The 25,290-nt window shown below is 39.1% G+C and overlaps 1 protein-coding gene across 1 annotated transcript in view; it reads right to left on the bottom strand.

The window, feature by feature from the left end:
- PPARG (peroxisome proliferator activated receptor gamma) overlaps positions 1–25,290 on the bottom strand; it is a 128,251-nt gene that overhangs the window by 45,900 nt on the left and 57,061 nt on the right. Inside the window, exons 3-4 of the mRNA XM_036869003.1 lie at positions 2,714–2,941; positions 1,159–1,328 (exon numbers count right to left, since the gene is read on the bottom strand). Of these exons, the coding sequence (XP_036724898.1) occupies positions 1,159–1,328; positions 2,714–2,933 (390 nt within the window). The 5' untranslated portion in view covers positions 2,934–2,941. The remainder of the gene's footprint in view (positions 1–1,158; positions 1,329–2,713; positions 2,942–25,290) is intronic.

Raw genomic sequence — 25,290 nt, 5'->3', positions numbered from 1 at the left:
GACACAGGTTCGAGCCCTGGTCCAGGAAGATCCCACATGCCGCAGAGCAGCTAAGCCCGTGCGCCACAACTACGGAGCCTGCGCTCTAGAGCCCGTGAGCCACAATTACTGAGTCTGCGTGCCACAACTACTGAAGCCCGCACACCTAGCGCCCTGTGCTCCACAACAAGAGAAGCCACCGCAATGAGAAGCTCGCGCAATGCAACGAAGAGCAGCCCCCGCTCGCCACAACTAAAGAAAGCCCGCGCACAGAAACAAAGACACAACGCAGCCAAATAAATAAATTAATTAATTAAATAAATTTAAAAAATAAAAATAAAATAAAATATGAGTAGATTAACACTTTCTTAATAATTGGGCAGAATATTACTAAATGAACTTTCCAAAATACCCTTTTTCACAAAGAAAAGAGGTGAGGAGAAAGAGTACCTCCTTTCCAAAATAGTTACATCGCTTTGCCTGCTCATAACACATAGCTCAAACTGATGCTGGAATAAGAAAGCACAGAGCACTGGTTTAGGAGTCATAAGATATATGTTCTGGTCCTGGCTCTGCCACTTACTGATGGATGACCATGGGCAAGTCTCACTGATTCATGATTTCTACACCTGTAAACTGGCCATAAATAAGCTTGACTTTATAGGACTGTTCTAAGGCTCAAATGAAGATTCTCTATCTATCTGTCTGTCTGCCTATCTATCTATCTATCTATCTATCTACCTACCTACCTACCTACCTACCTACCTACCTATCTATCGGGTCTTAGATACACAGACTATTCCATGGTATAGTGAAAAAAAAAAATAGAATATTCAGGAAATCCGGGTACCAGTCTGGGTCAGCTCATCACTGTCTGTCCATGATACCTTGAACAAGTGACTTTTTTTTTTTTTTTTTAAATCTGCAGAATGCAAGGTTCGAATTAGATGGTGCTGCATAGGACCAATTTGGAAAAAGGGAAGTGAGGCAAAGTAGCCTTGCTTTTAACAATTTTCTTAGGTTTTCAAGTATTATATCATTTGAAGAATGGGTTTTACCAAAAATATTTAAAAGCTTGACAATGTTATCTCAGTTCTTTGCCATCTGTTTGCAACAGGAAATGAAATAATAGGTACATTTTCAGCAAATTATTTCAAAAAAGAAAAAATTTTTTTTTACCTTGCATCCTTCACAAGCATGAACTCCATAGTGGAACCCTGAAGCTTTATCCCCACAGACACGGCATTCAATTGCCATGAGGGAGTTGGAAGGCTCTTCGTGAGGCTTATTGTACAGCTGAGTCTTTTCAGAATAGTAAGGTGGGGATGCAGGTTCCACTTTGATTGCACCTGTGCACAGAAAAACATGAGCAGGGAATTATCACATGAAAAACAATGCTCAAGAAGCAACAGGGCAAGTCACTGTAGTACACCTTACTGCCATTATTTTATTATTTAAGTTAGATGCACTATGGAACATGAAAAATACACAGGAAAAAGTAGGCTTTGTAATCACAGGCAAGTCGCAACACCTCTGAGCCCCACCTGTGAAAAAAAATGGGGTTAACTTTGTGGTTAACTTTTAACTTTGTGGTTCTATGACCCTGCAATACCTCGTAATACTAAAGCTCTAACAGGCAACATATGGTATTTGAGATCATTAAGGTTATTTTGCTACATAATGTGCTGTATTTGGCATTCGTGACAATATTAAATTATACATTTTAATTTAAAGGTTGCATTTTAGAAGTGTTTTAAAACCACTCTTGCAAAGGAAACAGAAGGAACATTGCCATGGAAAGGTAATGGTAAGCCCAGCTTGAAGGTACATGAAAAGTAAGAGACCAGGTTCCCATCAATGTTGAGTCAGAAAAGATGGTTTGTAAAATGATATCTGATAGAGAGAGGCCCTATGGAAAGCAAGCACTATCTTTCCGCTGGTCAGGATCAGGCCTGTTAAATTTTCATATTAGGCTCCAACCGAAAGCCACACATATAAATATAACCAAGTATATCATTTATCTTAAAAAAAAAAAACTAGAACTACAGGAAGTTCTTACTTATTGTCAAGTAATGGCTGCAGTTACACAGTGGTGGCTCTGGAAAAACAGCATATCAGCAAAGAGATAAAAATCAAGTAAAGAGCATCATAGAAATTTAATCTTGAAAAGTGCAGTTTTAGTTTTTCTTGAGTCTGATGGCTTGATGTGAATTGCGTTAATGGCATGGAGATTTATCAACAGTCTACAATGTCAACATTTAAATTTGTGCTGAAAAATAGGTTTCACTGTAAGCTGTTCAAACTGCAGAATTAGGAAAGATGCAATAGTGATTTAGAGATAAGTTATAAAAAGTAACAAAATGTTCCTTATCTACTTACAAGTGGAAAAAAGAATTCAAAGTTTGGGGGGGATGGACTCTTAGCCTGAGATGCACCTGGCAAGGTAATCATGCTGGAAAATGTCCCTGAGAAGGAAAGAAGAAAAGAAAGAAAGAAGGGAGGCAGGAAGGAAGGGGGGGGTGGTGTGCAGAGAAAGATGATCTGGGGTGTTCGCACACTACCTTCCCTTTTGGTCAATTACAAATGCCCACTATTTCATGGATAAATGGGTGAATAAATGAATGGTAAACAGTTTCACTACAGGCTTTAGTCTCTGGAGCATTTATCCCAGTGTGAATGAGAGATTAGTCCAATTCTAGTCTCAGTAGTCTGAAAAGTGAAATAAACCTCATACTTTGGTACTCTTGGAGTTTCAGGTCATACTTATAATCCGCAACCATTGGGTCAGCTCTTGGGAACGGAATGTCTTCATAGTGTGGAGCGGAAATGCTGGAGAAATCAACGGTGGTGAAGGGCTTGATGTCAAAGGAGTGGGAGTGGTCGTCCATCACAGAAAGATCCACGGAGCTGATCCCAAAGTTGGTGGGCCAAAACGGCATCTCTGTGTCAACCATGGTAATTTCTGAAATGGAGAAAAGAACAGCTATGACGTTAGTCCTGGAGGACAGTGCCATCTTGTAAAGATCCACAGAAAGGGAACAGAAAGAGTCTTGGGTCAAGTGATGTCACCTAGGTGATCATGAGGAGAGAAGAGAACATAGCCACCATCTTAGTGCCATCCAGGCTGTTGAACTAATGGAGGGAAGTCACCCCTTACCTGGACATCACAGTTGAGGACCCTCTAATAGTGTCACGTGTACGGCATACTCATATCAATGTCTTACAAACAGCCCTGTTCTCATCAGAGCAGGATGACTTTCCTAAGGGTATCTGGGAATGGGCCTCTTGTATTTTCCCAGCAAGCAGAGAGCTAAAGAATGTAGCTCTCAAAGGCTGACTCTTGCAAGAGGTTAAAGATTCCAGCTGTGGTCTTCATAAGAAAAACAAAGCGCCTTGAAAACACAAATAAGGAGACTAGTGCTGTGAATGTGCTTCAGTGGTTCCAAGAGGACGCATCAGGCACGGTTTGGGTTCACATGTCTGAATATCTACATGAATAAGTACCCAAACAACTTGAAGTTATCTGTCTTACAGTACAAACACTACTCTGGTGATAGCTTAAAGGTCATACGGGGTCTCAATGACATCCAGAAAAAAGCGTGTGCTCCTAATGACAGAGGCAGCCATTGAACTGTATCTTTTGTTCCAAATTTCATCTAAACCTACCTAACCCACGTCACTCCATTTACTTTGCCCATCTCCTCAGCATGCTTATTTTCTATTTCTCTATCCATTTTTCTTAGTATATATTACTGTCCTATCAAAATACACCTCTCTTGTCTCAACTGCAATATCCACAAAAGTGGGTTCATCAACTATGTCTCATCATGCCTATTGCAAAGTTCTTCTGTAGACAAAGTAAAGGTTGGCTGAGTTAAAGTTAGTGTATATGCTTCTGTATGAACACTGGGAAATGAAAATAAGGATGCAGAAAACGTCTGGGTTGCAAGAAAAATTGTTTGCTCATCATTTTACTGGTTTATTTTTGTTTCACTTTTAACATATGACTTCAGTGACCGCCTGCCAACCAATGTCAGGCTTCTCAACACAGGAATCATATCCCTAGGGGTCATTTATTTTATTGAAAAGTTTCAGGGAAAATTTTAAAGATAAAGTAGTTATTTATGTGTAAATAAACAGAGCAAAAAATTCACGTGATTTTAAAGATATACTATGAAACTCCTAAAAAAACTTGATACTTGTAGTCCATTTCATGGGTAAAAGAACGCTATTTTTAAAAAAGAATAGACTATTTTAAAAAGCAGCTTTAGGTTTACTTAAAAATTGAGCAGAAACTACAAAGTTCTCATATACCCTTTTCCCTTTCTCCCTCCCCCACAAACCCTGAAACACACAGCTTCCCCTATTATTAACGTGCATTTCCCCTATTATTAACACTTGCATTAGTGTGGTATGCTTGTTGACAAAACTGATGAACCAATAGTGATACATTATGATTAACTAAAACCCACAGTTTACAGTAGAATCCATTCTTTGTGCTGTTCATTCTATGGTGTTGACAAATGCATAATGTCAAGTATCCACCATCACAGTGTCACACAGGATGGTTTCACTGCTCTAAACACCGGCCGTGCTCTGCCTATTCATCCCTCCCCTCCTCCCCCGAGAACGCTGATTTTGTTGTCCTCTTCTACTAAGGGCAATTTTGGGTGGAAAAGCAGGGGAAGCACTGACCTACATCATAAATTAAAAAGTCTTTGCGTGGCATTCAAGGCCCTCCCTGACAGTCTGACTTGCTTTTTCAGTGTCATTTTCCACTCGGGATCCCAGACCTCACCCCCATTCTCATCAGTCCTGTGCTTGGGCGCATCACACTGTGTGCCCAGGGCAGACACTCTGCACTGTCTAGTCGCTCATCTCCGTTCACGCTGCTTCCTGAAGCTGCTCTCCTCCTCCTGTCCCTCATCACCACCCGTCACAATTCCCGTCTGTCTTTCCCATGGTAGTGGGGAATCCCACACTGGTCCAAATGCCACTTTCTCCATGAAACCTTCCACGAATTCTCCAACTTAAAAACACTCTCCATTCTCCGTGTTCCCACAGCACTGAGTACCTCTCTTTCACTCTGCTATAATTATTTGGATAAATATCTCCGCTGTTAGATTTCCAGTTCTGGAGCAAAGGACAGTGTCTTATTATTCTGTTTTCCTTTTAGACCTTATGCATAGTTGTTGTTTACTAAATGCTTGCCAACTGAATGATCATATTTTATAGGGAAGGACAGAACAAGTATTCATTTTTCTGTGAAAATGGAAAAAATAAAGATACTTTCTCAGTGGTTTAGTTTTGCTAAGACTTAAGCTCCCCAGAAAAGATGTAATCTTCAATATCATAAATAAAATACAGTTTAAGCTGTAACTCCTCCTCTCAACAACGTATACGCAAGTTTTTCTCTTCTGATAATTGCAGGAGGAAGATTAGGGTACTGTAAACTTTTTTTCTACATAGAAAGGACAAAGTAAGAAAGAAAAACAGTTTGCCTCTTCATCTCTATGAAAACAAATTATCCCAGTACACACTTTCCTTCCCCTCTTTCCCTTCTCCCTGTCCTCTTACTCTGGGACATCTTGACCCAAACAATATTACTCCACGGGGGCCATGGTTACTGGGAGGCACAGTGGTTCCCTAGACATTTTATTTTGACTTAAAGATGGGGTCCAGGGAGGCTGCTTCTAATTTTGTCTCCAGAAAACATAAGCTACTGTTTCTGCCAAGCTGTAAGTTGAGTAGGTGTTTTTCGTTACTCCACGCAATTACTCATGAAAGAACAAATGAACAAAATGCTTGCATGGACAACAGTCCTTCTCAGGGATAAGTAACAGTGTCTTAACTTTCCAGCTGGGTGACAGGAGTGCATTGCGTCAGGCACATCATTAATTTCACAGCCTTTGGTGTGTTTCAAGCAGGCGGGAGTCTTGAGGCAGACACTGCGGGGAAGGACATAGACGTGTGCCATTTATCTCAGACCTTCACCTTGGCTTTAAACTCTACGATACTCAATGAGCAGACTTCACAACACGCCAAAGTATAATGTAGTTCAAACAAAAAGACGTATCAGCAAAAACACAGCAACTTCTCTCACCTGAGAGGCATCATTATTCGGGAGTACGGAAGTGGGTCAGAAAAGATGTTAAACGATAAAAATCAAGCACTAGAACTATACAGTTTACCTTTGGGGTTCTACGTTGTCCCTTATGAAAAGAAAAGAAAAACTTCTACTAGAATGTCTGGAGAAATGCTGTGCCTCCTTAATAATGGCATTAGCTAATATTAATAGAACCCTAAATCTCTGCTAAGTATTATACCAAATACAATGCTTGGACTGTCTCACTGAATGCTCACAATGGCCCTATGAGGTGGGTACACTTATAAATCCCCTTAAAGAAGAGGAAACTGAGGCACAGTTATGGAAATAACTTGCCTAAGACCACCCAGCTACTAAGGAGTACAGCTGGGTTATGAACCCAGATGGCCTAAAGCTCCACAGCCCGCACACGTGACTTTCTAAACTTAATACTGATTAGAAAAACAAATCTCTTCCTGATCTTCTAGTTCTATATTAAATAACAATTAATTTAGACGAACCTTCGCTGAACACCTATGATGTGCCAGGTACAGGGGGCTGGGGATGCACTATGAAGGGTGAGTAATTCTCAAATGGAAGTTTCACTGGAGAAACATGTTAAGCTGAACAAGACTGGGTGCAGGAAAGAGCCTTTCCTACATGTCTAAAACTTAGTAGCCTTGTTGGAAGTGACGTTAGAAAGATACTTAATCACCGATTTTTTTTCAATCTCTTCTCATTTGTTTCAGTTCAAGGTCATGGTACTCATAAATATTATTCATCCAGCCCCTCCTTATTGATCTATTCAAATCACTTTGCAGTGTAAACCCAGCTGTGAATTTCCTAATTCCTCTCCCGTTACAAGAGCAGATATCCAGCGACAAAAATCACTCTGAAATGTCAGAGCAGAAAGGGCGTTTTGGAGATAATCTAAGCTCCTCATCTGGCAGTTGAAGAAAACCAGGCAAAGCGATGTGCTCAGGAGCTCAGGGCCAGAGGCCAAGTCCACGAGAGTCCAGGTTCTCTGTCTCCTACCCCTCGCATCCTCCACACTGCATTACGAAGTTGTTACCATGTGTAAATACATTGAAAAGGGAACTTTTTAACCTATACCAATTTTCACAGATCCAGACTTTTTGGTCTTAACTAACACACAGGAACGACATCAAATTTATGAAGGAAAAAATGTCTCATGCAAGGAGCCATTTACTGGTTGACAAATTAGAATAAAGAAATTGGTAGTAGAATTTGTTTCTAACAAAAGTAATAAATTCCGAATTCATCAAAAGGTTTAGGGAACAGTCTCATAAAGTGAGCATCGTATCTGCCCAAGTCTTTACATAATAAATACAGATGTATGTATTTGTTTGTTTGTTCATTGCAGGTTGCTGTTCTGAACATTAACAACTGAAGATGGAGAGCTAGTAGCGAGTTAGAAGCCCTGGGTTTGAATCCTGACCTCTTTCTTGTCAATTTTGTGATCTTTTTATCCCTAATTATCCCCATCTGTAAATAAGCATACTGCCGACCTCACAGAATTGCTGTGAAGATTCAGTTAAATAATACATGTAAAGCATCCAGCATAGGGCCAGACAGTAAGTTCTCCATAAATGTAATTATTGGTAGTCGTGGTAACTTTTGTCACCAGGGTAACCAGAGTACTAGAATCATGTAAAAGGTAGGCTAAAAGCTCCCCAACGCTACCACTAGGGGACAGGAAAAGGAAGAAACAGCAGCAAAGTCCCATTGTTCAAACAGGATTACGCCTAAAACAGATGTCCTGTTTTAAAGGCCTCTGCAAAAGGAGAGTCCACAGCCTCTCTGGGTTACTCATTCCAATGCTAAATTGCTCTTCTGTAGCCAGGAAAGTCTATGTCTTATCTGGCATTTCCCCAGCTGTGTTATACATATGTTAATGATGTTCCTTTTAAAATAATTAAAAAGAAAAAAATTCTGGTGGGCAAATAAACTTAGGAAATGCTAGGTGAAGCCAGTTTAAATGGGTCTATTGCAGGACTTCTTAGAATTATATGCTAATAATCCATGAGAATATACAAAAGAGAGGGGAGGGTACGGCATACAACGTTTGAGGAGTTTACCATCCGATGGAATAGTTTGTGAAATGATGGTCTAACCTATGTTGTTGGAGTTTGTAAGTTTTTCTTTCATTTTCTAAACATACAGGTTATCATCCTCTGCATACTTGTCCTTTACCACATGTACTTGAAAAGTTTTATTAAGTTGTCCCTTAGGTTTTCTTTAACTTTAGAGTGACTAAGGGCAAGGATTTATGTTGGTTAAAACAATGAGAGAAAGGATTTCTAACTTAAACCACAGAGAAAGGAATCACTGCAAAGACTAATGCTCCTTTTACAGAGACTATCCTAAAAGCCTCCAGACAGGAAAAAATAAAAAAATAAAAGTCCCCTATAAAAGGGTCAGGAATCAGAATGACACTGAACTGCCCAAGAGGCAGCACCGGAAGCTGGAAAATCAACAGAGCAGTATTTTCAAAATTCAAAGAAAAAAATTATTTCCAACTTAGAATTTTATATTCAGCCAAACCATCACTCAAGTGCAAGAGGAGAATAAAGACATTTTCAGAAATATAAGACCTCAAGAAAAAGTCACCTCCCATGTGTTTTTTCCCAGAGTTCTACACCAGAACAAAAAGGAAACATGGGATCCAGGAAGCAAAGGATTGAGGCACAGGAGAGAGGTGGGAGGAAGACCCAGGACAACAGATCCTGAGCAGAACCTGTTCCTTGAGAAAACGGATCGGAGGATGGCGGTGGCCTCATGAGATTCCCTGAGAAACCGCAATGCCTGAGACGTGCAAATGCCCACTTTGAGGGAGAGTTTGAGAATGAACTAGTGACAGGTATGGAGAAAAGGAACAACAACAAAAGTGAGTAATTACTAATTAAAAAAAAAAAAAAAAAAAAAGAATGATTAACTCCAGAAAAACAAACAGCTATTCAGGGTCAGAAGTAAAACTGTAGGGCCTTTCCTGCTGGTCCAGTGGTAAAGAATCTGCCTTCCAACGCAGGGGACGCGAGTTTGATCCCCCAAACTAAGCCTGCGCCCCAACACGAGAGCCCGTGAGCCACAAGCTACAGAGCCCACGCACCCTGGAGCCCACGCGCCACAACTAGAGAGAAGCCTGCGTGCTGCAATGAAGACCCGACACAGCCAAAACAAAAAGTAAAACTGCAGCATACTGTCCGGCTCAATTGTAAGCACACTTCCAAAATTACTGCGATGTAAACACAGACAACTAATTTCACCTAAAATTATGAATAACCAACTGTGAGGGTGGGGTGCGGGAGAGGAGAAGTGTACGTTTTGGGAAAGGGAGTGTGATGGCAAAGGGCTAAATTCTTATCTTCTGCAGCAGTAAGTCAGTGGGTAATGAACACAATTTTAAAAATAGCAGTATAAGCATGTTAAACATACAGCAGTAAAAACCAGGAGACATGTTTTAAAAAGTTAAAAATCATTGCCTCTGAGAAGTGGGAACTAGGTGTAGGTTGAAGATTGCGGTTCTTCATTCAAAGCTTTGTACTACGATCTGACTTCTAAAACTGTGTACAAATATTACTTTGATAAAAGTAAAAATTAAGTTAAATATCTTTAAACTGCAGTATTTTCCCATGATTTCACCTAACAGAGGGAGTAAATATATTCCTTGCCTGTTTCCCAGTCCTCTTAAAGGACTTATCATGCAATAACCTGGAAAAGTAGAGAGAATTTTAATGTAGTTTCAAGTAAAATAAAGGAGTATCAGAAAATATTTTTGATACTTGACCAACAGATGACTGTCCTTGTGACTCAAGCATTTAAAAAATAAATTCTATCAATTCATTTCTTTTCCTTCACTGGTATCATGAGTTTTAATTAGCAAAGGAAGAAAAAGACTCTGGACCCCATTAGCAGAAGTATAGTTTAATAGTAGCTAATTATTTCTAGGCACGTATCATATGACAGGCACTGTACCTTAGACCCATTACATATGTAATTTATAATTTGTTAATATATGTATAATTTAGAAATGTACATATAGTAATACAACTTACATATATAAATAGTCCTATGGGTTGTAAATAATTATAATTACTACCCAATAGACTAAAAACATTAGACAGAAAGAGGTAAGTGATTTGCCCAATACAACTAATAGGTATTGGAACTGGGGTTTGAATTCTGTTATGGTTTCTCTGAACAGAGAACCTCTTATTTTGGACACCAGGAATTCAGAAAAGGATTAAAATTCCTTAGTGTGGAATTTTAGTGGATTCCTTAGTGTGTCATTTGTTTCTTTAATATAAGAAAATATGTTTTCATTGTGTTGTCTACTTAAACTATATTACAAACCAAATTCAGTGCTTCTGTCCTGGTGATACTCCCATCGATAGCCTTGGCAGAGGTTGAAAGCACTCTAATACGTATCCTTATATGCACATTTCTTTATAAAAAGCCAGGAGGTCTCATAGCAAATTTCCAAATTCAGACCAACAAAGGGCATATGATCAGCTTTAGAGAAGACCATGTTAGTTTATGCTTTCTAAAAATTCATTTTCTCTTGCATGGGCCACGTCTTGTTTAGATAGCTTGCTTAATCCAGTCCTGAGGTATCAGGGGACAGGAAGGATGATAGGATCATGCCCTCATCCAGAATGATCGTTTCTTCCGCTACCTTAGCTGGAGATTCAAGTCCTCTTTCTCGTCATGGTCAAACTAGTTCAAGGTTGGTTCTTCTGCTAAAACCACCTTCACATGTTTCTAAAAGGAGACTTACTAAAAACTAGTCAGGACTAAGGCTAAATCTGCTGAACAGTTAGTTACTCTGGTTTAGCTGAAACTCTAGTCTTGCCTAGCACACACCAGCAGCCAGTGAAGACTGGTACTTAGGTCAGAAAAAAGGAACTGGAATGTTTCCCCCTGGCCAGCTCCTTCCGCACAATTTGGTTTTGGTTTTGCAGTGACAGGGGAAGGAAAATGGGAGAGAGGAGACCGAATGGAAAGGAAAAAAAATGCAAGGAATCCTCCACAAGTTTGTAGCTACTTAGAAAGGAGGGAGCCACCAAAGATCTGCCAAAGGACTGTTTCTCCTTGCTTTGTCCACCCGTCAACCACTGTAAGGGACCTCCTGCAACCAGGAAGAGACAGAGTGGGTAGGTGTTTTTAAAGAAAACTTTACTACTGAAGCATCTCTAATAGCCTGAAATTATGCTAGAGGGGAAAGCTGGCCTTACTCAGAGTTGTTTAGTCTGGCAAAGTGAGTGATACACTACGCTTCTGTTTACTCTTTTGTTTTCAATTTACTGTGCCAAGCACTCTTACTGAGAAGACAATGGTCTTAAGCTACACAAACTCTGAGAACAAAAGTGTCAAAACAGATGTCGCCAGATCACTTGTGGTTATGGGATGAAGTGCAGATTTTCACTAGCTATACTACATATTATCTTAAAACATATTGCCATGTGATATTAAAATATTCTTAGTAAGCATTTTTCATTCCAAGTCCTCCTCCTGAGCCATTATAGCATTATCAAAAATATTCTACATGAACACATTTGATACAACACAACACTCATCCATGAGTTCAAAAAACCTCTTCACTAGGAAGGGTGAGAAACTTCATTAATCTGATAAAGAACAGCTATTTAAAAGAGACAAAAAACCTAAAGTAGCCATCATACTTGACAGTGAAATATCTAAGCTTTCCTTCTGAGATCAGGAATAAGATAAGGATACTAGTTATCGTTAACACTAGAGATCCTATCCAATCCAACAACAACAACAACAACAAAAAGACACAGAATTAGAAAAGTAGAAATAAAACTGACATTACTCACAGATGACATGATTGTATAAAAAAAAAATAAAACCATTACAGTTAAAAGGAGAATTTAGCAAAGTTCCTGGATATAAGGTTGATATTAAAAAATCAACTATGTTTCTATAAGCCAGCAACAAACAGAAAATGTCATTTTAAAATGATGTTTACAATAGCATCAAAACCATCAAATACCTAGGGAAAAAAATCTAGCAAAATATGAGTACAATCTCTATGCTGAAAACTCAAAAGTATATTGAAAAATATCTAAATAAATGAAGGGATATGTCATGTTCATGGGCTGGAAGGCTCAGTATTACAAAGCTGTCAATTCTCCACATTTATCTATAGATTCAGAACAATTCCAATCAAAATCCTAGCATTTTTGTCTGGAAACTGACATGTTGAGCCTAAAATTTATGTGGATATTTAAAGGGCCAAGACTAGCCGGGGCAATCTTGAAGAGAAGAAAAATGCTGGAGGACTTATACTACCAGATACCAGAACCAATGATAAAGCTACAGTCATTAAGACCAGATGTTGGTTGGTGCAAAGATAGAAAAATAGACCAATGCAACCAATGCAAGCCCAGAATCAATGCCACATGTAAACGGTCACCTAGTTTATGAAAAAATGTCACTGTAGCAGGGCAAGGATAATATTTTCAGTAAGCAGAGTAGGTAAACTGGATATCCATATAGAGGAAAAAAAGGTTCAACCCCTACCTTATACCATACACAAAAATCAATTTCATGTGAACTGCAGATCTCAGTGTGAAATATTAAACAAAAGAGCATTAAAAATAAAAACTAGGACAATGCCTTATCAACCTTGGAGTAGGCAAAGATTTATTCAACAGGATATAAAAAGCACTGACCATAAAAGAAAAATGTGATACACTGGACTATATTAGGATTAAAAACTGTTCATTAAGTGAATAAAAAAGCAACAGAGTGGGAGAAGGTATCTGCAATACACATATTTGACAAAGTTCGCTTTAAAACTCATATCTAAAGTACCTGATATAAAAATAGGCAAAAGACTTGATCAGGTACTTTGCAAAAGAGGATAGCCAAATGGACAACAAATATTTTAAAAGGTGGTTAACTTTACAGTCATCAGAGAAAGGGAAATAAAAATTAGAAATAAAAATTACAAGATGATCCCACCACTTACCCACCAGAGTGATAAAATGAAAAAGATAGAAAATGCCAAGAACCAGGAAAGATGTGGAGTGAATGAAACACTCAGACACTGCTGGTGGAGGTATACACTGGTACAGCCGCATTCAGAACCGTTTGGTAGTGACTCAAGGCTGAACACGTCCTACAGCCCAAGTATATATCTAACAAAAAGTGTATACTTGTTCACTGAAAGACCAATACGAGAGTGCTCACAGTTGTACTGTTTGCAATACTGAAAACCACCTGAATGCCCATCATCAGTAGGGTAGGAAGATATATTGTGATATATTCGCACAGTGAAATACCATACAGTAATGAGAATGAAGGGCAATTACACTCAGTAATGTGATTAATCTAACAAACAAGTACTGAGCAAAAGAATCCAGATACAAAAGAGTAAACCATGTATGATTCTACTTACATAAAATTCAAAAACAGTCAAAACTAATCTATGGGTTAGAAGTTAGAACAGTCAGAGGGCTTCTGGAATGCTGGTATTGTTCTGTTCTTTATCTGGGTGCAAATTACACAAGTATGTTCATTTGTGAAATGATTTACACATTTTCTCTAATAAAAAGGTTAAATTAGAGAGATGTGTCATATGGGTCCAGGGAGTCGGGGTTGATAGAAGCAAACGTTAAGACCAATTACATAGCCGGCAAAAACTCTTCCATTTGTATTACAAAGGATTGGTGTAGAATTTCCAGGGCACTCATTTGACAATTTTCCTAGTCAGAAGTTGTAAAACTGTATTGAAATGAGTCTTAATAAACTACCTATTTTTTAAACTGGCTTCCTTGTACAATAAAGGCTAGATACATATTTAACCAAGGTTCTCGAATCAGTGTAAACAAGGCAGGTAAAAATTCACAGGGTGGGGCTTCCCTGGTGGCGCAGTGGTTGAGAATCTGCCTGCTAATGCACGGAACACGGGTTCGAGCCCTGCTCTGGGAAGATCCCACATGCCGTGGAGCAACTGGGCCCGTGAGCCACGACTACTGAGCCTGCGCGTCTGGAGCCTGTGCTCCGCAACAAGAGAGGCCGCGATAGTGAGCGGCCCGCGCACCGCAATGAAGAGTGGCCCCCGCTCCCCACAACTAGAGAAAGCCCTCACACAGAAACGAAGACCCAACACAGCTAAAAATAAATAAATAAATAAATAAATTTATAAAAAAAAAAAAAAAAAATTCACAGGGTGCACACTTCATCCTAAGGAATGAGTATTAGAAGTTATGTTTTTGCTTTAGATATGTTTGGCCTTTTCTGTTTTACAAGAACCCCGTATTTTTTTTTTAAACAATGCAGGAAATCTTTTTCCAAAAACTAATGCCTACATTAGGAGTCCCGTGTTTGGGAAGTTAATGTGCTTGGAACAGTTGAGTTGTCTTTTGAGACATTCCATTTAAGTGAAATAAATCAACAGGTTAAATCCAAGCTACCAATTTTATGCTAATTATTTAACTCTTCTCTGTATCAACAATCTACTTTATAAACCTTGTTCCTTACAAGAGTCATCATTATATTTTACTATGGTGTTTCTCTTCCCAAAACTTCTCCTTGTTTTACTTTTCTTGGGCATTTTTCTTTCTCAACATCTTAATCTCAGTACATGCTCAGTCAGTAATACAAAACCAAAACCACCTCAAATCAAGATAACCAATGACCTAAAACTATGTGCAAGGTATTTTTCAGGTCCCACAAGAAATACATTATAGTGTAGTTCTTGAGATCGAAAAGTTACCAAGATGAAAGATGTTTGATAACAGAAGAAAGTACAGAGAAAATAAGTGCTCTAAAAACATCGAGGAGACAGAGACTCACACATTCTGAAATAATCGGGGATATCGCCTCAGTAGAGATGGGTTTTGAATTATGAGGGCCCAGTGGAGTGATTGGGATTTGGATTATTACTGATAAAGGTATTCCAAGGAAAATATACTTGTCTCCATCATCCAGCATGGCCCTTCTATGACCTGAGTTTATTTAAGCAATAATAACAAAATGAATATAACACCAAAGAGGATTAGATTTCATGTAGGACAGACACTTGCAAATTGGATTGGTTTCTCCTGGTCAGATGTTTGTACCTTGTAATTGGCTAGAGGTGTATTGTATCAACGGCAAAGAGATTTCTTCGTAAATGGGAAAAATTTCTATGTGAACCTGGCCATGATTAGGTCAAACTCACACCTTTGGATCTTTTTAGCATCATACTTTAATCAACTAAGCAAACTTGCCCAGTCTACATAATAGGTTTTTAATTTTTTTTTTTGGCAGTGCGGCATGTGGGATCTTAGTTCCCCGATCAGGGATTGAACCTGGGCCCTCAGCAGTGAGAACGCAGAGTCCTAACCACTGGGATGCCAGGCAATTCCCAACAGGTCTTTAATTTTTAAAACTAAACTAAAGGCAGGGTTTTAGGTAAAGTGTAAGACAATAGTAAAATAATATCCAATTATCTTACATTAAAAATATTTAATTGCTAACGCAAAGCAAAAAAATAAGAATAATGAATATTTTACTTACTTCAAAAGAAGTAAGGGGAGCCATCGTGTTCACATGTCTGAAACATGTGAAGGGTATCAGAACTTCTGTTCTGTTACTAAGTTTTGTCACTGGCTCTTTGCAAAACAAGAAATTGAACCTTGGTTTCTTTCTTCTAGAACTATGATTAATAATAAGTATCTTTCAGATAATATCTAAATATTCTGAAAAAAATTCTAAGGAAAAGATTGGAAGAGTGTAAGAAGTAACTCTGACCTAATTAACTATGGAAATAGAAAATTTTTGGTAGTATGGATAATGAAAATCTGTATCATCCCAAAGTGTAACTTCCGTTTTAGAGGTGAGAAGACAAAACTAACATTTGTTGGACACTGATTACATACCAGACACTGCTCTAAGTGCTTTATATATTGGATATTAGTTACTTAACCAAGTAAGGTACTTTTCTGCTAGCAAATAAGCCTCTTGAAGTTCAAATGAATATTGAAGTATCAAAATGTAGGCAGACTTGCAAAAGAAGCCAGGCGTTTGGATAATTCACAAACTTATAACATTCAAATTAATATTCAACTAATGATATTCAAACCAATGGAGGGCCATGGTGCAAATAACTCTAAATAACAGGTAATTCAAAATATATTTGTACCTGGTTTTTAGCATATACTATAATATTGTTGCTTATATTAACATCAGTTTTAGAATATTATTCAGTGTACACTAAATTTTGTTTTTATACACTAAACAGATTCCAGTGCCTGAACTCAGGAGAAGTACAGCAAGGGATTAGCATGGTCTCAATAAGTCAGCAAGAACTTATTAGTTACCTATTATGTGTTAGATACTGGTGGAATATAGGCGAGAATAAAACTTGGATCTTATCCTCAGTGACTATATAATTTGGCTTAGGTAATATATAAAACAGAAAACAATATCAGGCAGTCTCCAATTAAGGTCTAAATACTGTGATACAGGCCAAAAATGCTAGAGGATTTTATTCTTTCATTTAATAAGTATTATTGAGCCCCTCTATTCACTGAGCATGTTCTAGGCAGTTGGGATGCACCAGTGGGTGAGCAAACTAGACAAAGATCTCTGTCCTCATGGCGTTAATGTGCTAGTGAGATAAAACGGACAATAAACAATAAATACGGGCTTCCCTGGTGGTACAGTGGTTAAGAATCCGCCTGCCAGTGCAGGGGACACAGGTTTGAGCCCTGGTCCGGGAAGATCCCACATGCCGCACAGCAACTAAGCCCGTGCACCACAACTACTGAGCCTGCGCTCTAGAGCCCGTGAGCCACAACTACTGAGCCCACGTGCCACAACTACTGAAGCCCGTGCGCCTACAGCCTGTGCTCCGCAACAAGAGAAGCCACCGCAGTAAGTCTGCGCACCGCAACGAAAGAGTAGCCCCCACTCGCCGCAACTAGAGAAAGTTCACGCACAGCAACGAAGACCCAACACAGCCAAAATTAAATAAGTAAATAAATTTAAAAATAAATAAATAAAATAAACAATAAAAACGATGAACAAATAAATTATATGGCAGGCTAGAAGTTGAGGACTGCTTAGAAATAAGCAAACGTAGAGCAGGGGGGAGGGGAAGGGCAGTGGGGAGGACAGATAATTCAATAAGGGGTCAAGGCAGTGCTCACTCGAAGGTGAGAGCTGAGCAGTGATTAGCAGGAGCTGAGAGTCAGCCAAGATGTCAGAGGAAGAGGGTTCCCAGAAGACGCAAGAGCTCGAGTGGAAGCACTAAGGCAGGAGCAAGTGTGAAACATGGGAGCAACGGCAAGGAGGCCAGTGTGTCTGGAGAGGGGGGAGGGGGGGACGCTGATGGCGTGGGGTGCAGGGCTTACGTGTCAGGAGAAGGGGAGTCACTGCAGGGTTGTGAGCAGAGGGACAGACCTGACTTCCATTTTAACGTGATCCCTCTGGATGCTGGGTTGAGACTAGGCTGTTGGGGGCAGAGGCAGGAAAACCTGTCAAGAGACTGGGAGAGCCCTCCAGGCAAGAGACAGTGGGTAGCTGGTATCAGACGCTGGCAGTGGAGTGGGGAGAAGACACATATTCCTGCAGGGGAGAGGGAGAGCGATTAACGGTAACGTATTCAGAGAGCAGACACTACTTGAACCTGACCTTGAAGGACAGAGAGAATTGGAACAGGTGGAAGAATTAGGAGAGGCGTTCCAGGACATGTTAGTTTTGGAGGCAAGAGTGAGTGTGGCTTGTTCTTGGGACAATGATGTGAGTCTAATAAGAGCAAAGCAGGCCAGTCTCTGGGGTGTGGAGGGAAATAAGGTACATGAGGTGGAACCAGAATACAAAGAGCTCTGAATGCCAGTGTTCACACTGGTGCCTTGTATATATTGCAGGCGCTCAACACGTATTAGAAAACGGGTAATAAAGACAGGCTTTTAGGACCACTTATCTGGCAGATCGGATTGGCTGGCTGAGAGTTTCTCATTTAGCTCAGCTAGAAGGCCATACAGAAATCCTGGCATGAGGTAATGAGGGATAATTCACACGTAGGTAATTGACAGTTGGCTGTTTTAAATCTACTTTCTAATGCAAACCATTCGCTACTTGTGGGAACCTCAATCTTGTGTTGGCAATCCCTTACTCAAAAAAAAATTACGTGGGTCTAAAAAACTGTGTTCTCAAGCAGCCATGTGATCTTAATTCCCAGGTTATAAAAGTTGAATAGCAGTTGCTATCAAATACATGTGCAATGTCTGTGTCTCTAAATTAGTTACAGGTGCAAAATTGTCTACCAAAAACGTTAATCTCATAGAGGTTTATAGAAACTAACTCCCACTCAGACAAGTCTGATTCATTTTCTACCACATATTTTCACAAATACTCAACAGTAGTAGGTGGACACAAGGCATTTTCTGGACAACTTTCTAATGCCTAATTAAGGGTATCCAAAGGAAGCTAAAATAACAGACACTTTGTGTCTGTTCTGATGATTGACTATAACTAAGAAATCTGCTTTGGTCAGATTTCCTCTGACACAAAGAATACATACCTTACTAAGAGCTATGATGATCTCAGAATTTCCTCCAGCTCATCTTATTCAAGGTATAAGTGAGAATGCTACAAAGGTAATAATCTATGACAACCTCTATCAGAGGTATAAAAATTGTTCTTCACTTAACGACCCATGTTTTACACTGCAATTAACAGTTTATATGGATAATTGCTGTTGGGTAGCAATTCATCATACGGAGAACACGATCATCTAAGGCAATTTTCACTGTCTCAGAAGAAAACATAATCATCGCTCTCATTTAGGCACAAAGAATGACTTAACTTTTGGATATTCAATCTTTTCATAGATAAATGTTAATAAAAGTGGGAAGTAATTCCCCCCTTTAAAAACATCAGACATGATGCTTTCTCTAAGTCTGATCATTTCCTTATCAAAACATTCACGGGAGCTCATGCAGAGGCCTCATCTCACTCAAAACTGACACTTGCTTTGATTCCTAAGGAATCCTGCTGATTTCCCCACCATGTTCCTTAAAATGCTTCACATTTAGGATATTATATGTCTTCTATTCTATCCACAAGTGATTAATACTACAAGGCCAGGCCAATAAACTCTATACAGGCTGTCCGGTGTGCTTTCGCAACTACTGTGTCATTTAATCCTCACAATAGCCCTGTGTTTTCTGTTAATATATGTGCAAACGGAGGGCAGAGAGGATAAGTGACTTGCTTAAATTCACACAGAAAGGATGTGGCCAAGACAAGTTCAGGAGTTACATTCCCTGATACTACATGGGTCCCCTCAAACTTCTGGAAAGGTAAAGACTTGGGTCAATTATCTAAACGCTTCCAACTACACAGCTGCCTGGAGTCACACAGCCACAGTTTAAGTCTCCCTCAATAGAAATGGTGGCCAATCAATCACTCACTCCTCTCTCAGGAGAGACTCTCATTTCAAAGAATCATCTATTGCAGCATTTGTCATGTCTCTAAGGCACACTTCCATTGCTCAATCAGCTCCAAAGGACAAGCGTGTCATCATCTTTCAATGCTCTGGTGCAACAATTTAAAATTAGAGAATTCACACAGGACTAAGTCTGGCACTAAAAGTGGGAGGCATATTCAGCTCAAGTTTATGGAGCTTCCCTTCAATCTTGCCAATTTCTCTAGTGGAAATGGTTTCAGAGCCAGCATGGGGTTACTTGGGGTTCCTTGAAAAGCTCATGATGAAAACAGAAAGGGAAATAAGATAAAGAGAGTCACAGTGATAATGAAGCCCAGGAAAACGTATAGAAGTCCCCTCTGGGCACAGTGGCTACACACAGTGGAGTTTTTAGTTTCATGAATGGGACCAATATGGCTGGACATCTGGATCATTCACACTCAACGAGCCACTCTGTCTTCAGTAGCAGCACTCAGATCCTTGCAACATCCCTATTCCCCTTTGCCTGTGGTACAGGTGAATTCCTGTATTGAGGCCAAGTACCTAATCTCTGCAGTGTTTCACCTCTGCTGGCCTCAATTAGCTAATGATGACCACAGTCCCAATTTGTTTTCAAGTTTGTTTGTCTGTTTGTTTTGGCAACGGTGGAGTATTTAGTGGCCACCTACAGAATATGATAGAAGTTTACAATCACAGGTCTTTGGCCTTAAGGAACTCATATTTTTAACAGAAAAACATTTACGAATAAGGAGTAATCAGAGACCATATAACACAATAGTTAAATGATTGGCACAATATATAATTTCTTAACTGCTAATAATTCTATTCTGTACCATGTTAATTAAGAAGAAAAGTACTGGGTTATTCTTTTGAAGGGGATTTGAGACTCAAACAATTATACCCAGGGAAAATTCAAGGCATAAAAATAAAGAGATTAGTACAGGATGAAAACTAACTTGAAACCCGTAACTATCCCTTACCATAAACAGTACTTGCCCCAGTTAACCTAAAACATTTGTTGTACTGCATTCTGGACATATTCTTTCAAACAGACAAAACTATCAAATTTTGACTCAAGAATTATTTTACAGTATAGCTAGGACATTCTGCCCTGATGCAGCATAAATGAAAAACCGGAGAAAGATAGCAATAATTCTATGGCTTATAGAAAAACAGAGTAACAGACTTTTATATAATATAATGAAACTAAACTCCTATTTAAGAGACTCAGATGATAGAAACATACATTGAGTCCAGTCATCATAATAAAATGAAATGGTATTTCATGAAATATTTTCTCTTAATTTTTAAAAAGCTTGATGTTTTAAAAATTTGTGATCAATATGTTCAAACTTCAGGCTTCCAGAAAAATTGAAAATCAAAATGTAAAGCCATCCATTTCAACAATTAAGCAACTTAATTTTAATGCTTTAGCACTTGCATTGTAAAACGTGAATCAGACTAGTTAACACAACCTATTTTTATGTGGCATCTGTGAGAAGAAAATGCCCAGAAATATAGAAATAAATACAAAACAGTACAAAACAGAATCAGCTGTGCTAATACGCTCCAGTAGAAGGAGCTACAGAAATAAGAACTTACATTTTGCAATGGCCAAGAAAGAAATGCTGAAAATGAAGTATCGGAATCTTTCATATCCGAACAAAAGTAATAATCATTTACTTAGCATACGATAGGCATTAGGGGCCTCATTTTCTTTTTGTGTAAAATGTGACACTTAGACCTTCTCCGAGGTCCCCACACCATTCTACACAGCCTTAGGCACTATGCTTCACACCCTAAGAAATATAAAGAAGAATACAACTTGGTCCTACACTCAGGAACCTTACAATTCTTTGGGAGAGATAAAATGTACATGCAAGTATCTAGATTTCAGGGTAGAGCAAAAATATGCAAAGAGTACTTTAAGATGAATAAATGCTGTGAGAGGGATAAACACTGCTATGAGAGACAGGTAACACAGAAGGCTAAAAGCAGGCAAGTGACTCTTCAGGTATTCTAAAAAGACCTTAGGTATTCGGGGGAAACATATATAAACCCAGGAAATAAAAATGAATAGGTGGATGGACCTAGAGACTGTCATACAGAGTGAAGTAAGTCAGAAAGAGAAAAACAAATATCGCATATTAACACATATATGTGGAATCTAGAAAAATCGTACAGATGAACCTGTTTGCAAAGCAGAAATAGAGACACAGACACAGAGAACAAACGTATGGACACCAAGGTGGGAAAGGGGAGGGTGGGATGAATTGGGAGATTGGGATTGACATATATACACTAATAACGTATAAAACAGATAACTAATGAGAACCTGTTGTATAGCACAGGGAACTCTACTCGGTGCTCTGTGGTGACCTAAATGGGAAGGAAATCCAAAAAAGAGGGGATATATGTATACATATAGCTGGTTCACTTCACTGTACAGCAGAAACTAACACAACATTGTAAAACAAATATACCCCAATTTTTAAAAATGAACAGGATTTTTAAAAGTATAAATATACCTTTAATGCTTAAAATTCAGGACACAGGAGTCATGCACAGAGTTAAATAAGGATTAATTTAGGTTTTCTAAGAAGTTCTAAATATGCTTATAAGTGAACACAGTAGTAGCAAACGAAGCATCAAAATACTGAACTATACACATCATTGTATTAGAACAAACATAACTTGGAAAACAAACCACAAGAACAATTTCACCCTTCCATGATGCCCGAAGTATCCCAACAGCCATATCTGGAATTCACTTTACCTTGTGAAGTGCTTGCAGACAGTGTGTCAGCGAAGGAATCACTCTCTGGGTCAATAAGAGAATCTCCCAGAGTTTCACCCATCACAGCATGGAATAGGAGTTCGCTGTGATTCACACTGATATTTGTCTATTTCTTGCAAAAGTCCAATCCGTTAAAAGAAAAAGATTTGTGGTAGTAGAACTTGTGAACGCACCAATGAGTCAAGACATCAGTTTCCAAATATTTGGGGGAGGTGGGAATAAACTCACAAAGGACCAGGCCTGAACTGGCTGGCACCCTCTTGTTGGAGACCAGCTGTGACAGAATGTTGTGTCATAATCTTGCTCACTGCTTTGGCAAGACTTGGTACATTACAAGGAAAACATTGCCACACCGTCTCGCCAGTGACCCTCATGTTCCGTGTCTTGTGAGGGGCGCAAGCGAGCAGCAGTACAGTATTCAGAACTCTTGGAGCGAAGAGATTTTTCAATATTCAATTGCTTCTTAAATGGAAAGCTTTACATCTCTGGGTTATGAAATAAACTTACTTGGACAAAGCTTTTTTCTGTCTGCCAATCCCTGGTTGAATCTCTAATCACATTATCTGATATCTGAAGAAAACATCTGAATTCAAGTATGTGTTCATATTTTAAAATTTGCTATCAGCTACTAAAATGTTCTAAGGTATTTATTCTACTACTTTGTAAAGTATGTAAAAAATGATGCTGAAAGCTATCCAAATTCCATAAAATTAGAGTTAAGAGACTGGAGGCAGGGGCTTCCCTGGTGGTGCAGTGGTTGAGAATCTGCCTGCCAATGCAGGGGACACGGGTTCGAGCCCTGGTCTGGGAGGATCCCACATGCGGCGTAGCAACTAGGCCCGTGAGCCACAACTACTGAGCCTGCGCGTCTGGAGCCTGTGATCCGCCACAAGAGAGGCCGCGATAGTGAGAGGCCCGTGCACCGCGATGAAGAGTGGCCTCCGCTTGCCACAACTAGAGAAAGCCCTCGCACAGAAACGAAGACCCGGCACAGCCATAAATAAATAAATAAATAAATAAATAAATAAATAAAATTTAAAAAAAAAAAAAAAAAAGAAGGCAGTTATTAAAAAAAAAAAAAGAGACTGGAGGCAGGTCCAGCTATGGCTTAGATTTTATGTATCAGGGTCTGCGTTTTGAAAAACTTAATTATTAAGTTTATCCATCAACAGCAAATACATCAGCTGATGTTTGAACATCGGTTAATGTTGAAACAATAAATTCTGTACCATAATGAAAAAAGTGGAGTTCTCCCTGAGAGGAATAATGCATTACCAGAAAAAAAAACAAAAACAAAAACCGGACTTACACTGATAGGTTGGCGAGGAATTGTGGTTAGTTTTGTAATCAGGAAAAAGCTGGCTTCTTGCTCAAGGCCTTTGCCCTTTTTGGCAAAGAGAAACACTAGCTGTGCCAAACCTCAATGTGGGAGCAGGCCTCCTCCTATCACATAAGTGGCCTCATAGAACTGCAGTGACTTATGGATTTAAAAAGATGCCCCACATAGGGCAGTATATCAGATGGCAACAAATCTCTGAACACCCTGATCCCAATATTCCCCAAGTGGAAGAAATACATATCTGATTCATCTACATTGAGTAACTAGTCATCCTGCAAGGGACTTCCTTGTCAGTCATGGAGCAATGGCTCAGTGGGGAGAACACTTAACTGGGTCTCCACAGTGCAGAATACAGTGTAGAGCTGGGCAGTTACAGTGTATAAACCTTTAAAAACCAAAAAACCTTTATTAAGGTAATTCAAGTTAAAGCAAGGTTCTTTTTTTTTTTGTTTAACATCTTTATTGGAGTATAATTGCTTTACGTTGTTGTGTTAGTTGCTGCTGTATAACAAAGTGAATCAGCTATACATATACATATATCCCCATATCTCCTCCCTCTTGCGTCTTCCTCCCACCCTCCCTATTCCACCCCTCTAGGTGGTCACAAAGCACCCAGCTGATCTCCCTGTGCTATGCAGCTGCTTCCCACTAGTAAAGCAAGTTTCTTGACAGTCCAAATGACTGAGGGAATTATCGTTGCGTAGAACTAGCTTTTTCTATATTCACTTTGAATTCTCAATAAAGGAGTTTCTCTCTTCCTCTCAATGGGAAATTTCGCACAATGACATAATATTTAAAGGTGTGTTAATCCAAGGTTCTTGGTTGAATTTATGATAGATAAAAATAAATTATTAAAGTCAAGAACACTTTCCTTCTTGTTAATAAAACAGAACAAAAATTTAAGCCCCATTCTGCCTACAGATACTCCTACTCAATGTCCCAAGATGTGTTTGAGTCTGAAAGGCAAATTTCAGCTTTATTCCTATTAAGTGGCAGTATCTCACCCAATTCCCTATCATCACCTCATTCTTGCCTTCCGATTCCAAAGTCTAATTTTAAAAAAATGAACAAGTTTATTAAAATGTTCTTAAGATTATGATGGATTATAAGAATGATAAAGTTTGCAGAATGATAGCCATTTTTGAGTGAGAGAAGCCCTTTGTGGTCTAAGGCTCTATTAATACGATGAGAAAATGCAGCCCCCAAATAACAAGTAAATTCTTCAGGTTGAACAGCTAGGGAGGGGCGGAGCCAGAACTTGAATCTAACTCTCAGGCCAGTTTACTATTGGCCTTCACCAACTCCCACTCTTAGAAGTGTCTAAATCACTGCTTTTAATAAATCAGGTGCAACAGGGATAGAGTATAGGGTGACTTCAGGGGAAAATATGTTAACTCTTTCAAGGAACATCAATGAGTAACTGTGTTATTCACTTTTCAGTATCTATGGATATGGAGGGGGTGTGGGGAGTTTCTCAATGCCCTTCTTTCTCTCATTCCCACATTTCCTCAATGACCATGTAGCTCATTCATGCCACATAATTCTACCTGAGGATCATCTTAGTTTTGTTTCTGAGGCTGACAGTATCACCTAGTTCTCGAGTTCTGTAGTATTCATTCTTTCCA

The sequence above is a fragment of the Balaenoptera musculus genome, chromosome 11 (genome assembly GCF_009873245.2).
Source record: "Balaenoptera musculus isolate JJ_BM4_2016_0621 chromosome 11, mBalMus1.pri.v3, whole genome shotgun sequence".
In the NCBI taxonomy this organism is placed as follows: Eukaryota; Metazoa; Chordata; class Mammalia; order Artiodactyla; family Balaenopteridae; genus Balaenoptera; species Balaenoptera musculus.
This window is presented reverse-complemented; position numbering and strand designations above follow the sequence as displayed.